Consider the following 17,074-nt stretch of genomic DNA (forward strand, 5'->3'; position numbering starts at 1 on the left):
GGGGGGGGGGGGCAAACGCGACATGGTACATACATACTGCTTTATATACTGTAGGTGCTTTGGGCTGATGTTCAGAATAAGGTGTGACTCAGAAACTTTCTAAACTGTCATCCCTCAACAAAATCCCTGTCACAAACTGACATGCCATAAGAAATTATTTGGAATATGTTTGCCATTATGAGTAAGGCTCAAATATATAGTATGTAAAAAAAATCAAAGCTAAATTTCCCATGTCATATTTTCAAAAAGCGTCCATATGATTTGTATTTTGACATTGTGACCCAATATTCAGGTGTTTTTCTATATATTTCATGCATTAATACTGAGAAACGTGGCCCACTGACTTTAAATATCAGTCACACTGTTGCATCTGACAACACGGCTTGCCTATAGCACACACACACACACACACACACACACACACACACACACACAGCTCTCTTTCAAAGAGAATAAAGCAAGTTTTGAAGCATATTAAAAACAACAACTTTTGCATCCAAATTCTCTTTCTTACCGATGTGACTCAAATCCTTTTGAACCGTTTCTTTTTTTCTAAATTCTCATACAAACAAAGAAAATGTTTCCTCTCTGAGGGTCTGCACTGTTTTGAATAAGCAACAGAAGAAATACAGAGGGAAACAGTTGACATGGTGGTCCCTCTCAGGCAAATTAATTGACTCCTCCATGTATCCAGTGATTTTCCTCTTGCTGAGAAACCTATTTCACATCCTAACGGAGCTCCATAATGATACGTATAAACTTCTTCCGCAAACACAAACATGGGAAAATCCATGTTGTGCGTGCCTGACATGGAAGAGCCCTATTTGTCCAAGTGGAGGTAAAAAAAAAATGGAAAAGCAAGTAGCGGGCGGGATGAGCTGTGAGCGTGAATACGTTAACGCTCCTCAGGTTGTATTTGCAGAGCTGCAGGTGGATGCTCGAATGACAGGACTCTTGTTTTCCTTGGCCGGGGCCGGCGGCGGCTCATCGTGGATGTCACCTGCCCGCCTGCTTTTGATTCAGAGGCGATGTCATCCGCAAAACAACCTGACAAACATGAGGAGACAGTAAAAAAAAATCACTGTGATATTCCTGGAATATTCCAAAAGGGACGAATAGTGTGTCTGTGGTGCGTGTGAGCATATAGTGACTTTACAGTATTTTCTACCTCCTCTGCTGTGATATTTGCACATTATCCTTGTAAAATGTATTATAGTATTACTATAGTTCATTTTAATGATGCTTGCGGTCACTATTGGGGTCTTTTCTGTTGATCTTAGGGTTATTCTGATATTTCAGTCTGCTGATATCTTGGTCTTTTATTTAATATTGGATATCGGTCAGTCAGTGTCGTCCACCTCTGATAAGGTGGATATGATGCAGTTTGATTGATTACATATTTATTGGATACTTGATCAGTACTACACTGATTTTCTATGGAAAGCCCTGAACTTGAATTGACTCTGTGACATTTTATCAGATTCCACACAAGTATGCCTGAATATGTTTTACTATTGTTGCTGTTGTTGTTGTTGCTATTTTGGGTTTCAATTGTGAGTTTTAGTGTCCCATGGTGTGAATGGAGGGAGCTGTTTGGCATGCATGTAGTCAGATTTAAAGATATTGAATATCGGCACGAAATACTGGCTATCAGTGGCTTCAATTTAAAAATATCTGTATTAGGATGTCTTTCAAAAATCCTCAGTCAAATGTTAGTTGACATTAGGCTAGGCCTATAGGTTACTCATCTCAGTAAAATGCTTACTGACAATAAGCAATAAGGGAGGACAGTCAAAATGGGCAAATGCATTTTAGTGAGCTGCTTTGACATTTCTGTTGTGTGGTAATTTCCACTAAGGCAGTTCAACTCCTAGTCGCTAGGGGGCGGTAGTTCCATACGGGAGGCGACATTGGAGCACCTGGGTAATCGAGGAAACTCAAGACAGATTCCTCTCTGTAGCTAACTAGCTAACCGTAGCTAGCCGGCTAATCCCCTGGACAACGCAGTTGGGATTATTTTATGGTCCATTTCAGTATTCTTGTCATTTTGCAATTTATATTACAGCGATTTTCTAATCCAGCGTCAGAGGCAGAAGCGAGGCAGGCACCAGCGGGCTAAATGCGCTGGATGTTTGGACACTGTTGCTTTCTCTCAGGATGCTAGCACATAAACTAGCCAGCTAGCTAGCCGACCTGCTAAAGTAGTCAAATAGCAGCACAGTCCGGATGCTTTGAACAGCAGTGCGGCGGATTTCGGGGTGTTTCTAATCGGCCTTGAATTATGTCAAGCAACCGGCCACAGCAAAGCGCCGGCGGGGCGAGTTCAGTGCCCAGCACAAGTAGCAGTAGCACAGGAAGCACTGCGAACACAAACGGTGGCAGTGGGAGCAACGCCACCACTAACGGGAACAATTCTGGAAATGTTGTTCCCTCTCGGACGTTGGCAGCAGCCGGCGACGGCGGCTTGTCGGTGCCAGCCTTGGCCGCCGTGCAGTCGTCCAGGGGCGGGTTCGCCTCGCTGAGCAGACCGTCTGCGTCCTCCTCGGGCACCAGTAGAAAGAGATCCCTCCACCAAGCACCCCTCTACAACGGCCTCTTGAATTCCTACGAGGATAAAAGCAACGATTTTGTCTGGTTAGTTTTCTCATGGAAGACTGCTTCTGACAAAATGTTGTTCATCACTGTGGTTTGTGGCTGCGAGCTAATGTCAGTTCACTGTCGTCGTTGCAAACAGTTTGAAAGCTGAATGTTGACCCGCACTTAATATGATTTTGCGTTCCCTTTTCCAGTCCAATTTGCTTCGAAATGATAGAAGAGGCACACATGACCAAGTGTGGCCACAGTTTCTGGTAAGTGTTACTTGCTTGCCTATGTTTTTGATGGTGACTTCAGCGTTTTCTTGGCTTTTAAACAGGACGAAGTTGTTGTAGCAGTGACAGTGGAGTGGGTGTTGGGACAGGAAAAGATTTGAAGGCACATAATGTTTGAGAAAAAAGACAACGCTATTGAGGATTTAATTCAAATGCCCTGTACAACATCATATTAAAAATACAGTGGCCATTCATATTTAAGTTTACCAGAAATACACATATTGTCCACATTACTCATCAGTCTAATTACCATTGATACATTTAGGGATGGTGGGGCCACAGCTTTGTCACCTCCTTGACAGTATGCCCACTTTTTCATCAGTTTACCCAACTCCTCAACATACCTACCTCTATGCTGCTGCAAACTAGACAGCCTACTTTCCAACTTCAATAAACCTCAGCCTATACAGAGAGTGTATCACAGCGCTCTCCATATAATTCATCACTATTCCCTTGCAAAATATTCAATTATTTTGATGATTTGAATTGAAAATCTTACATAAATAATCCAACTGGCCATGTATGATTAGTGTATGTGTCAAACAAATACAGTGTTGATGCATGCATTGAATTAATCCAAATCAAATCAGGGCAATTAAAGGGTGAAACATAGTCCAAAGTGCAAAAATTAATTATGTAAAGAGAAATAATGCAAAATTGTAAACATTCTTCTGCTTGGCATTCTTTATGCCAGCGTTTCAGCACCCACCAGGCAGCTTAATTACTAGTAACTCATTTCCTGGTACTGTTGCAGATGAACTGTAGGCTGTAGCATTTCAGCTATTTACACAACATTAAGTAGCATTTTCTTAGCAAAAACACATCACATAATTCCGGGGTTTCATGCATGTCTCTGTTCTCCCTCCCCGTAGCTTCAAGTGCATCCGTCAGAGTCTGGAGGACAGCAACAGATGTCCCAAGTGTAACTATATTGTCGACAACGTGGATCAGCTGTACCCAAACTTTCTTGGTAGGTCCCAGGTCTTTCCATTGAGAAGGTTGAGATGGGCGATGCGGGTCTAGAACGCAGTGGTTGACTCTGCTATCAAGTTCAGTGTCTGTGCGTCACTCTTTTTGTCTATTAAATGAGCATGTAGCTTACTTTTAAAGATAATCTGTGTTGGATTTCCTGTGTGCTGTGACCTGATTTACTTCTACTACTACATATTTAATTGTTTTTCCTCCCTCTGCTTCAGATGTATGTCTCCTCAATGCACTGGAACAATTTTTAACATTTCATTGGAAATCAAACCTGATTTTTCAAAACATTGATTGATTGATTGTTCATGTCAAACCTAATTTATTAAAACTGCCAAATTGAACCCAATGAAAGGATGAAGTAGTAACTGTCACATCAGTTTAGGCTTGAGCGATGTCCAAAATGTAATATTGTAATGCTGTCCCACCAAAATATTGCGATATTTGAGAAGTATCACAATATTATCGAATATGAGCCCAAGCCTACATCACATATGTTTTTATTAAGGGCAGCCACAATGGGAATGGGACCGTTTTTTAGGGTACAATATCTTAGCCAAAATTATCCCAGTGAATGTTCTTATCATGGTATTTATTAAAATTAGCAAACAAAATACTGTACAAGATCTGTTTTAATTAAATCTTTCACAAATTTGTAGATTGAACCCTAGAGTACACTGTCTGCGTTCTGCCATGGTATTTTGCTAACATCTGTGAGCTTTCCTTTCTGGGCTTGCGGCCATAATGCTGAGTGTTAGCATGCGATACATGCTCATCACATGGGAGAGTGACTATGTTTGATAAAACAGCTTATCAATCAAGACAGCAGCACTGCACCGAACAGTGTTGTCATCTGAAAAAGTGGATTGTAAACACCAGTGGCTGCGTGGCTAACTAGATGGCTCTGAATGTACAGAGTTTACAAAACTGCATTCTCACCAGAAGAGAGCAGAGGCAGAACCTAATTTTGCGTTCAAGACAACTGGGAACTGGGAAACCTTCCTACTTCCCACCTCAGAGTGTTCAAGTGGTTGAGGTGGGAACCATGGCAGTATTATATTGGTAGGAACCTGAGTTCAGAGAAGTGTCCCAAGTTTCTGCTTAGGAATTACAAGTTGGAGGGCCGTTCAAATGGATTTTTCCTATTCAGAAGTAGGAAGGTTCCCAGTTGTCTTGAACGTACCATAAAATAACTCTGGCCGCGAATGAGAAAGTTGATATAATCTAAGGATCTAGGATCTACTTGATCCCCTAGACTTCCAGCAGTTGAGCTAAGCTAACTGTTCTCATGCCTTTAAACTGCATGCAGAGACATAACAAAGCCATCCACGAGTTCGTCTGACTCTTGTTAAGTAGGAAAAATAGCCAAATTCCCTAAAAACCGAACTATCCCTTTAAGCCACAGATGTTGGTGTCCCTGTTTCTATCATGTTTTATGTACTGGGCTTCTTTACTTACTTCTTCCACTTCTGGCGTTTGCCCCCCTCCCCCTCACGCTGTGTTTCAGTGAATGAACTGATCCTTAAACAGAAACAGAGGTCGGAGGAGAAGAGACTAAAATTGGACCATCCTGTAAGTACAACACATACACATTTGCTTAGTTTCTCTCTTTCTCTCAAACTGTCACTATTTGATTCTCACTCTCACCACTATTGGAAAAGCCCATTACATGTTGCTGACCAGAGTCTCCCACCCCCCAGAACGGGTCCAGGTGGCAGGTCTTTCAGGACGTGCTGAGTCCGGACCAGGAGAACTTAGACCTGGCCAACGTCAACCTGATGCTGGAGCTCCTTGTCCAGAAGAAGAAGCAGCTGGAGACGGTAAGTAAGGCTTGAAGTGTGAGGGTGCTATCACACCTGCAGTTCATTTTCTTTGGTCCAAGTCAAAGTGGAAGAGTTTACTTTGTTGTATTTTTGTATTTTGTTCATTTAGGTTCACAATCAAGGGAATAATCTGTACCTTTCTATATGGCAATGTGTAGTAGTTCTCTGATTGCTTATTGTTTTGTCCATGACATGTGACTTTGTATCATAAGGCGGTAATGAGGGCATGTATGTATGTGTGTGTCTGTTTGTGTGTGTCTGCGTGCTAGTGTGTAATGCACCTGCAGACATCTTTATAATTTGAATAGTATTTTTAAAAAGATAGGGCCATGAATGTGTGATTTTAAAAAAAAAAAAAAAAAAGTTTTTTGCTTTTCATCCCCTATTATAAGTTATGTTCAATATGTGGCGAATTAATTGTTTAATGTTTGATGTTTTGGTATAGGAAAGTTCAATGGAAATGGATAAAGATAAGTTATGAGGGAAAATTATGATAAAGTAAAATCTCTGTTGAGATGTCTCCCATGGACTGTAATCAAATTTCTGTATTGCTAATTTTGACTTTTCATTTGATTTTTTTTCTTATTTTTTCTACTCTGCGAATTGGTTGTGTTTGTTGTTGGTGGTGTTTGTTGTTACATTTGAAAAATGAAATAGCAAAGAAATGGCTGAATAGAAGCATCAGTCCAGACTGCGGTTTGCCCTCGGTTGATTTTGTTATGCTAGGCTGAGTTGTCTATCAGATTCCAACATTTGTCTCCTTACACTCATAAAACCTTGGCTTTTGGGGTCGTTCCCTGCAGTTGACTCAGATTACGTTCTCACTCCTAATGAACCGCACCTCAGTTCTTTGAATGCCATTGCTCTCACCTGCCCAAATGAACCGAACTCAAACAGTAAACGCTCCAGAGTTTGAACAAACCGACATGATAAATTATCTGTGAAATGTGTTAACTGGCTTTTTTGTATCATTTTCCTTTTCTGCAGAGACAACAGCATGGGACTAAAAATATGTATCTCACCTTATTAGCGGATAAACACAGGCATTCCACAGCTTCGCTTGCAGTTGTGTTTGATTGTGGACCATGTCTGTGTCTCCACTAGGAATCCCAAGCCGCTCAGAGACAGATCCTCATGGAGTTCCTGAAAGAAGCCAGAAGGAACAAGAGAGAGGTATCCTGTTGTTTTTGTCTTGCTGTTAGATCCACGTTAAGCCTCCTCTGCTTAAACCTGTTGATCAGTAGATTACTTCATCTTATTCAGCTACGATGGGCTAGGCGTGGTGCCCAGCATGTATGCACTTATCTCGCCAGATACTTACCACATAATCTTACTATACAAACCTTGTGTGCTGCGCAGCTGTCTCTGCCATATACAGGCCTGCATAAAAGCCTATTGATCTCCGTGTCTGTCGTTTTTTTTTCTCTTCCATTATCAGCAACTGGAGCAGCTACAGAAGGAGCTCAACTTTCTTGAAGAGGACGTCAAGCGCGTCGAGGTAAAATAACATAGAGCCCATCTACAGCCTCTTACATATTAGTCTCTGAAGATTTATGAGCAAAACCTTCTTTCATATTATACTCTCATGGTTAGGATACATTTGGCACCATATTTGGCAAGCCAGATGAGCAATATGCATTGAAAGAAAAAGATGCACAAGAAGAAAAAACACCTGGAGCCGCTCATCACTGCTTGAGATGGCTTTAACGATCTAGTTGCAACTCAGTGTTAAAGAATTGTGGGAGAACAAGATTTTAACACAGTAGAATGTCCAAAATGTGTTAAGACGTGTGGATATGTTGACTTTTGTTGAATATTTTGCTTAGGGCCGTGTTGCCCATCTCCATTTTCAGAAATTGTTCACTCTATCACCTTCAGGATGTTTTCTATTTTGTGGAATTCAAATGTAAAAGTCGCTCTGTTCAAAAAGCTACTGAGAAATTACATATCAGAATCGATTTTAAAGCCAAAGATGTTATTTCTATGTGTTTCTCTAGGAAATGAGTGGGCTGTACTCACCGCTGATGGAGGCAGAGTGCACAGTGCCTAATGTTGAGGCTCCCTCACCGGCGCCCAGGTACAGCTGATCTCTGTTTGGTACCAAGTTAAGAAATGCTTCCATCACACATCCCAGTGCAGCCAAACAGTATCTACTACTTTGTTTCCTAAAATCGAAGCTCCATCCATCGCACTCGTGTTAATCTGCATACACATATACTGGAGACATTGTGGGTCCCAGTATTACTGTACCTACGCCTAATGTCACTCCTCTCAAATTGTCCATTACAGCAGAACTGCTGCAAGAAATCCTAAAAACATGTACTTAAAAATACCTCCTTGTCTGCTTATTTATTTTCTTGTTGCGCAGCAGTAGTAGTATTATTGACCCGCCAGAGTACAGCCAGCCTCCAGGGTTTGGTGGAACGGCCCAGGTAAGTCAGGTAATCGCACTTTTTTTGTTTTTCTATGACAGATAGGACCTTCATGCTGTATAAATGTATAACATGATATCATTTGCTTTTGCCTATTCTTGTATTTGCTAGAATAGTTCCTCAACCTTTTCTCAAAAATCTTTGAACAGAAGTTCAAATTTTGACACTTAATGCTGTGGAATGGATAATAACATCAACTTCAGCTTGTTATCTTTAGGTATATGTTCTATTGTAATGTTAATATAAGAAAACCATTTGCACTCATACCATAAATGAGTTCCTATGATTTAAATGTGAGCACTGGAGTTCACCGATGGGACTGTAAGCTATTAGAGACCCACGCACGAACAGACCTTCAGCTTGACGTCATTGCACTTGTAAACACTGGGAATGTCTCTGCCAGGGCAAAAGACAGACGTGGTACAACAGCACCCTGGCGTCACGGAGGAAGAGGCTGACGGCTCACTTCGAGGATCTGGAGCAGTGCTACTTCTCCAACAAAATGTCCCGCATCACAGGTACTAAACTGTGACGAAGGGCCTCGTTTGTCCACAGCCATAGGTTTAGTCTCCTGATTTGGTGTTCAAAGATGAAATTTGTCATTGTTTTGATAGAGGCGACTTATTTTTTCCCCCTCTGATAAACAGTCAATACCCATAATCAGTGGTTATTTTGAAATTTAAGTGTTATCTGTATAGGCACATTCCACTTTATTTACTGTAAAAGTGTCTTGTAGGTGAACTCTTGAGATTTAAAGGTGTGTAAAATCTTTAAACATCAATATATCATTATCAATCTGACCCAGCAGCACACAATGTAAAATGCAGTGTAGAGGCTGGTAGAAGCTTTTCAGCGATGGTCTTGTTTGTTTACGGTAATTATACTAATGTCTCAAAATGAATGTGCTAATGATTTATTGATGTTAAAAGCTACATGTTATTCCCCTGACTTTTTCCATAAAGTACATAGTTATTTTTACATCCCTTTCCACCCCCCTCGTGCCCCCCTTGTGGATTCCTCCTCATGAACGGTATTTTAATAGTGTGTGTCTGGCGTGTTGTGTTCAGACGAAGGCAGGAACCTGAACCAGCTGGACGACTTTATGGAGTGCCTGTCCAAGTTCACCCGCTACAACTCTGTGCGGCCGCTGGCCACCCTCTCCTACGCCAGCGACCTGTACAACGGCTCCAGTATTGTCTCCAGGTATGCAGTCAGACCTTGACACCACACTTCAGCCCGTCACAGAGGGAGTAGACTGAGCTCTCATGTCAGTCTCCTATGCTGCATCAGTCCAGAGTCCAAGTACAGAGAGTCCAGTCCCACAGTGCATTGGTGCATGTTGATAACTTGTTGTTCTTTCTGAATAAGCGAAGAGAATTCTGGCAGTTGTGTGACAAATCACGGCCAAGATTCATATTTGGTTACATTTTTCACAATAAAAGAACTTCATTAATTAGATGCTGCTCTATAAAGAACATGCATTATTGTAGAAAATTATTTTCTCAAGTGATGAAGAAATGTTGTGTCTCATCACTGACTGACATGAATTTGCCTCTTGATGACCATGGTGGCATGAAATCATTGCTTATTAGATCTCAAGACGCAACAAAAAGTAATACAGTGGGTATTGCTGTATCCAATTTGCCCATTGCTTAACTAACTTAAATGAATATGGACCAAATCTTGTATACTGTGCATAAGGGATCAGAGTTTTCACTTGGTTTTCATGGAAAGAGCAGAGGGTCCTAATAGTTTGCACACTCAGTGTATTTTCACCAACCCAAGAAATGTATCACCATCCATATGATCAATAAGTTATCGAGTGTGACCACCAGTAGAAGGTGCACCTAAGTGTTTTCCTTCAATATAAAGTCTTAGTCAACCCACTTACTGTTGCTGACTGCCTTCACCCCCCCTGTGTTTCAGTATTGAGTTTGACCGTGACTGTGACTACTTTGCCATCGCCGGCGTGACCAAGAAGATCAAGGTGTTTGAGTACGGCACGGTGATCCAGGACGCGGTGGACATCCACTACCCTGTCAACGAAATGACCTGCAACTCCAAAATCAGGTACAGGATGTAATCTTTCCCAAAGGAACAGGATTCTAATTTGACCGCTTTGAGTCCTCCCAGACCATCCCATAATGCCGTGTGTACAGCATTTCTGATCTGCTTCTAAGCTCTATGAGAAGGTGTTGGGACACTTTGCACTGTGGCATGGTTCGAGCAGATCCCGTCCTTATCCACCTGATCCATTTCAAAGAAAGAGGTGATCATGCAGGCAAAATCTGCTTCAACAGTTTTTTTTCCAAATGCATAAAATTATGATTTTATTTTAGTAAATGGTGTGATGAATCACCAGAATTTACATGTTGTCCACAAATCTTACAGTCTTGTCCCACTGAACAAGAATAGAATGTACCAAATATTCCATTTTTGGCCTGGGAGTGAACTACTGTGTTGCGCAGGCCTGTATTGATGTTTGTAACATTAACATTTTAAACATTGAAACTGAATTCACACATTTTTCATCCATGTTTTTTTTTTTCTCCAACAGCATCTTAAATGTTGTGTAAGAAGACTGTTATTGGCTTTCAAACTCATTCATTTTATAATGCTCTTTCATCAGCATAGATTTTTTTTTTTAAAACATACTTAAGGGAGAGAAAAGCAGCCTAGAAATAAGGCGAATTGACCACAGCCTTGTTCTATTCTAGCTGTATCAGCTGGAGCAGCTACCACAAGAACCTGTTGGCCAGCAGCGACTACGAGGGTACAGTCATCCTGTGGGATGGATTCACCGGCCAGAGGTCTAAAGTCTACCAGGTATGATGCTTGGGTCCTAGACTTTACTTTACTACTAGGATTAGAAGGTAATTTCCTGTGCTTTATGGGAATTATCAGTGGAATGCGTCTTTGGTTGAAACTACCTGTTGAATCAATTGAGTTTATGCCCCGCTTCATTATACCTCTTTAAAGTATATGCTGCTCTCTTGTCAGGAGCATGAAAAACGGTGTTGGAGTGTTGACTTCAATCTGATGGATCCCAAGCTCTTAGCCTCCGGGTCTGATGACGCCAAAGGTAACTGAGAAATACTGGGTCTGAAATGTTTGCAGTTCCCTGTCAATGATTCTGTTTCATTCATACAGGCAAAGCTGTTCATGATTTGGAAATAATTGCAAAGCTTGAAATGTGGCAGATGGTTCAATTTGTCAAGATGTCACACTTCTTCACCACTTCAGACAAAGACAAAATACAAGATTGAATGTCTTTTTTTACAGTGCGATTAAGTTGTCAAACATAGATATTATTCGATAATTTCAGTGTGAGACATGAGTTTTTCACATGGTACACATGGACTAAAGAGGGTTGGCAATCTGGGTTTACATATTTAGAGGGATGTGATTTTTCTGGACACACCAGTAGCGTTTCTTTTGGAGATTGTAATTTTCCATCTTTTTCTTCCATTATACCCAACTTTTTTTCCCAGGTCACACGCCTTCATGCCTGTTTGTGTTTTGTTTCTGTTTTTCAGTGAAGTTATGGTCGACCAACCTCGACAACTCGGTGGCCAGCATCGAGGCCAAGGCCAACGTCTGCTGCGTTAAATTCAGCCCATCCTCCAGGTATCATCTGGCCTTCGGCTGTGCAGGTGAGATGGAGATCAGTTTTAAAGTGGTTTCTCTCGTCTACTGGATATAACTGACATTCGACATTGAGTGTACCCCATCGAGTCTGTATACATCCCATTTCTCCAGTGCTATATCCTTCTGTTCTGCCCACAGACCACTGTGTCCACTACTATGACCTACGCAACACTAAGCAGCCAATCATGGTGTTCAAAGGCCACAGGAAGGCCGTCTCCTACGCCAAGTTCGTCAACGGAGAGGAAATCGTATCTGCGTAAGTCAACTCCGCCTCATTTACAACAGGGGTTTTATGTAATAATAGATCTGTGTGATGTGGACAAAACGTCTTTGGGAAATCCAGAGTAACGTGGTTTGAGATGTTCTTTTTCCCGAGGTTTTGGACTCGCCATGTGCGTTTATTTCCAATGGAGAATCCTATTACAATAATGATTCTCTTACCTCAATTACTGTCTGCTCATGGTATTGTCCAGATACCATGCCTTGTAGCCTTGTTACTTGTCTGAAGAGAAGGAGATATATATGTTGACACGTGTTTTCATATGAATATTTCACTTTAGTAGGACATTTTCACATCCATAGGAATTCAGGACCAGTTTATTCATTCATTTCTTTAGAAGTATATGGGCAAAAAAGTGCGAATGTGAAATATTGTTTAAATGAGTAATTTCACCCACATAACCTTATTTGACTCATTATACGTTTACACCCTTTACATGCCAGTTCGACGGACAGCCAGCTCAAGCTGTGGAACGTCAACAAGCCCCACTGCCTGCGCTCCTTCAAGGGCCACATCAACGAGAAGAACTTCGTCGGCCTGGCTTCCAACGGAGACTATGTGGCTTGTGGTAAGCGCCGACTCAAGAAAAAGAATAATACCGCACAAGTTGTAAACGAATCTGCAAGGCAGCGTTTCCTCTCTACTTTGTTTGGCCATAGTGGGGTACCACAGCAAAAAGATTTCCACCGCTCGAGGAGAAAATGGCGAAATTACAAACAATGACTAATTTTTTCTTGTCCCCTCCCCTTCATCTACATCTCTTTATAACTGAAATGGATTGAATATGTAATATCAATAAGGGATCAGAGCTTTCACCTAGATTCACCTGCTCAGTCCATTTCATGTGTGTTTGTGCGTGTGTGTGTGCAGGCAGCGAGAACAACTCCCTGTACCTTTACTACAAGGGCCTTTCCAAGACGCTGTTGACGTTCAAGTTCGACACGGTGAAGAGCGTCCTGGACAAGGACAAGAAGGAAGACGACACCAACGAGTTTGTCAGCGCCGTCTGCTGGAGGGCCCTGCCCGACGGGGTGAGATCATCTCTTCTTAGTGTTATTATATTGTTGTTACATAAATGATAATCTGTTAAATGTGGTGGCAGGGTTTTGCATCCAACTTGCCTTGTTCAAGAAAAGGAATTTAAGGGAAAAATAATTCATGGTTCACAATAGAGTCACACACCACTGGGAGTTTTTTGTCAACCAATGGGTTTTATTTTCTTATAGGAAATGAAATATTCATGGAGTAACATGCACTTAAGTAAATGACACTTTTGTCTCTTTTTATGCTACTACATCTTTCAGGAGTCAAATGTGCTGATTGCGGCAAACAGTCAAGGAACAATCAAGGTTTGTGTTTTGAATCTTTTACATCCAGCCTCAAGTATCAACGATTTGCATAGATTCTGGTTAAGGTACTATGTTTAGATACAAGTTACACTACGATGTGCCATTTACAAGTTACTATACATAGAGATTACAATAGTACTTAAAAATGTTTGCCTATAGCTGTTATTATGTTCTTGTATGGGGGTTTTTCAGTCAGTTAAACATGGCAGGATACAGAGACACCCTTGTCTTTCCAATAGACTTTTAATAAATTCCATTCATACTGTTATGCCTCATTACAAGTTGCACTGGTTCAGCTGATTTTCATGTTATTATTTCATAATGTTACTTCATGTTGTTATTTTTTACAGTCTATTGTTACTATTCGTACAAATTATGCAATAATACTTAATCACTTTAAACTTGGCAACCATGTCCACAATTCCTTTAGAAAATATGACCTTTCTATTTAAGAATTGCTTTGTTTGAGCACTTTGGAACCATGATGACAGCAATCAGGGTATCTGCGGGTCGTGCAAAAGTCTGAAAAATTCTTTAATTTATCTGAATTTACGGCCTTACAAAGTATTAAAATGTCTTTAATACAGATGTTAGAAGTCATGTTTTTCACCATGCAGTGACAGGTTTTTTTGCTGCATGTCCAATCTTAGATGCAGAACAGGGTTAGTAGAACAATATGCAAAACATGGTTTTATTGCTTTATATATGCTTTAGTAAACACAATTCATACATCCTTTAACAACTTCCTGTTCTTTTTTCTTATACTTCCTATTTATAGTTTCAAAACATTCATTAGCTATGTTAAATTGGAAATAGAAAATGCATTGTTTGTTTTTTTTATTCTGAAGTTGGTCTCCAGTTCACTTCCAGGTAGCATTAAAAAGGTCTTAAAATCTTCAATTGGCGTTCTGAAACCTGCAGATAACCCTGAGCAAAACAAATGCACCTGCTCTTGTTGCATGCCAAAGCAATGGCTGCACTCCTCATGTCGTTTGTAACTCTTGAATTATGCTCTGTCTCCAATGAGAGCAAAAAGCAGATGAGAATCTTCACCTCTTACATGTTCACCCTCTCTCTCTGCACAGGTACTGGAGCTCGTCTGAAAGGCCGTCATACGTTCGGCGTGTGTGAAGAACTTGGCTCAGCCTCTGATTGTTTGGTAGAGGAACAGTCGGACGCTGGGAGAGGAGCGCCCAGGCTGCCTGCTGGACTAGTAGCATCACCGGCAAGTAGTTTTAACGGAAGCCTGACAACGCTGGGAGAACTGAAATAAAGCGAAGCCGTCTGATTTTAACGAGCTACACACTTACTTACCTTTGGACAGCGAAAAGACTTGGACCAGTACATCAGTACAGTAGGAGCAAATGCGCTGTCATTTCACAGCAAAAAAAAAACAAAAAACGAGGACCTAGTCTCGGCACAAAATGGAAGAAGAGACTTTCGAAAGCATTTTTTTTTTTTTGTTTCTTTTGAATAAAGTTATATATCGACTACAATAGAACATCTCTTTATGATTTTAGGTCAAATCGAACCTTGTACCTTTTTAATCAAGCTACGGCTCTCGAGGGTACATCCAGCCAAAAGCTATTAGTAAGTTGCGTTTTCCTTTTTTTAAAAGGCCAAAGCACAAGACAAAATGAAATGCAAAAATGATCTGTCTTCACGTAAAGCTTCTTAAACCCCCCCCCACCCCCCCCCACCCCGTCGTCGTCTGTCCACCTCTGTGTTTCTTTCTTTTGTTTTTGTTTTACTCCTCATGTGTAGTCTTTGTGTTTTTGCAGATTGGCAGAAAGCAGTTTTAATAAATAGGATTTCAATTTTCCTTCTGTCAAGCGGATCGTCGGTTCGTTTTCTGGCTTAAGTGTCTAGAATGTAAGGTTAGCGTAAGGCGCATTTGGAAATCGATGCACAAGAAAGACCAACGGGTTATGGGACTGTTGAGACATTTCACTCTGTGCCGATGTTTCTGTTGCTATTGGAACAAATTGAGATGCGACGTGTCTGTCACCTGAGGCTCGATCTACACTGCCAGATCAACTTGGACTCTTTCCGCTTATGTGATCTGATCTTTGTCATTGCTGCTTAAACAAGGAGAAACCGCGTGGAAATCTGATCTGTTTCTGTTCAGGTAGCAATGAAAATGTCTTGTCACATGGATTAAAACCATCTGAAATGAGCTTGAGCTGCAGTGTAACTTCAGGCAAACTGTGCTGTTGTTTTCTATGGGAGTGGCGACGCATGTTGACAACGACATCGACACATCAACAGCGGAAACGGAGGGGATTTGCTTGAGACCGCCAAGACCTACCTATTTTATGATAAATGACAAAGAGAGGTGTTTTGTATTTGTATACCTGAATAAATTATTTGGAAAGAACTTTGTGTGTCACTTTTTGCACTTTGATCAGTCTATTAACCGTCCTTGTCTGACTAATTTGTGTATTTCTTGCTGTTGTTGGTAATGGGTTTTGTATGTATATAAGTGTACCTGATGTCCTGTCTTTTGTTTATCTGGAGTACACAGGGAAGTTCCCAGCAAACATGGTTGAAATGACAATAATCTATTAAATCTTGTATCTCATAGCAGGTCAGACACTGGTTCCTATTAGCTGAAACACCAGATGGCCACTAGGTGTTGTCCTTACACTGCAATTAGGAGGGTGAACTGATGCTATAATAAACCTCAAAGATGATAACAAGCCTAACTTCTAAAACCTAAAAAAAAAAAAATACCAGCAAAGTTGCACCCAACACTAGAACAGGACATCTACAGTCCTTTAGAAAGTCTTAACGTGTCTTACATTGAGTTTCTAAATTCAAGGCCTTGAAACATATAAATACTATTTATATGAGGTCTTACAAATGGTGTGTTTCTCATGTGCTACTTCTTTAGTGAGGAATGAAGGGCTTCCACTCCAAAACACTATGTTTCCACTTTGCTTGAGAATTTCTCAGTCGATATTCAAATACCACAGATGATTCCATCCTCAAAGATAGGTGTTAAGGTGACTCATGATTTTAGTAGTAACTTGTAACATGCTTTACTTTTATGTATCAGCTCAGTCACACTGAACCGGACTACTGATTTATTAATTTTCATGTTTAAGTTAATGGCAAAAAATGTAAGTGGCATTTAAAAGGTTTTAAAAAGTGTAAAAGTAAAGCAATCTAGGTGTCTTTACAAGATCCATTTTTAAAATTTATATATAGTTTAATATAGTTCATTTTTAAACAAAGCAGAGGGGTTTATACATTTTTTTTTACACTTCTCAGAATACTTTGGAGTGACTACAGTAGAAAAAAAAACCAAAACAAATGATCAATTGTTGATTGTTAGGATTTGTTGTTAAGTGTTCTGTGTTTATAATGGGGATCAGAAATCAAGGCTTTCTGAATTTATAATTGATTTGTGTTTTATTGTTTGCCTCATCATGATCAATGACTTAATTTCATAGTTCACACACCTTTTTATTTAGTCTGGACCTAAAACCAAACCCAGTTTCGTTTCTCCACAGAAAGAGTGGGAGGAATGATATGTTTCGGTTGCTCGTAAATGTAAAATAAATAAATCATAGGGCCTTTTGCTGCATTCCATTGGAAGTCGGAAATCGATAGTTCCGCGTTGGAATTGTCGACTTCCAATACTTTTATACCCAAAAGTAGTTGTTAGTTGCAATCGTAACTATGTCTCAAA

The 17,074-nt window shown here is 40.5% G+C and overlaps 1 protein-coding gene across 4 annotated transcripts; it reads left to right on the plus strand.

The window, feature by feature from the left end:
• The first annotated feature begins 1,966 nt into the window (after positions 1–1,966).
• Positions 1,967–15,751, plus strand: cop1 (COP1 E3 ubiquitin ligase). Of its 4 annotated transcripts, none has more exons than XM_071900533.2 (20): positions 1,967–2,634; positions 2,790–2,849; positions 3,743–3,840; positions 5,356–5,420; positions 5,549–5,668; positions 6,776–6,844; positions 7,110–7,169; positions 7,669–7,748; positions 8,040–8,112; positions 8,507–8,621; positions 9,171–9,306; positions 10,030–10,173; positions 10,821–10,929; positions 11,104–11,185; positions 11,640–11,756; positions 11,890–12,007; positions 12,475–12,599; positions 12,902–13,062; positions 13,336–13,380; positions 14,466–15,751. In XM_071900533.2, the coding sequence occupies exons 1-20, from the start codon at positions 2,282–2,284 to the stop codon at positions 14,481–14,483; spliced, it is 2,148 nt and encodes a 715-aa protein (XP_071756634.1). In that variant the 5' UTR covers positions 1,967–2,281; the 3' UTR covers positions 14,484–15,751. The 4 variants fall into 4 exon arrangements, with proteins under 4 accessions (XP_071756634.1, XP_071756636.1, XP_071756635.1 ...); XM_071900535.2 differs by having other exon boundaries at positions 8,040–8,103; XM_071900534.2 differs by having other exon boundaries at positions 8,043–8,112.
• The last annotated feature ends 1,323 nt before the right edge of the window (positions 15,752–17,074 follow it).

This window comes from Centroberyx gerrardi, chromosome 13 (assembly GCF_048128805.1).
Source record: "Centroberyx gerrardi isolate f3 chromosome 13, fCenGer3.hap1.cur.20231027, whole genome shotgun sequence".
NCBI classification, from domain to species: Eukaryota; Metazoa; Chordata; class Actinopteri; order Beryciformes; family Berycidae; genus Centroberyx; species Centroberyx gerrardi.

Bases quoted from the DNA above. Each gene is read 5' to 3' on its own strand.
- cop1 (XM_071900533.2), top strand. From the start codon at position 2,282: ATGTCAAGCAACCGGCCACAGCAAAGCGCCGGCGGGGCGAGTTCAGTG. The intron at 10,174-10,820 runs GTACAGGATGTA...GTTCTATTCTAG, and splicing joins ACCTGCAACTCCAAAATCAG to CTGTATCAGCTGGAGCAGCT. The intron at 11,186-11,639 runs GTAACTGAGAAA...TCTGTTTTTCAG, and splicing joins CGGGTCTGATGACGCCAAAG to TGAAGTTATGGTCGACCAAC.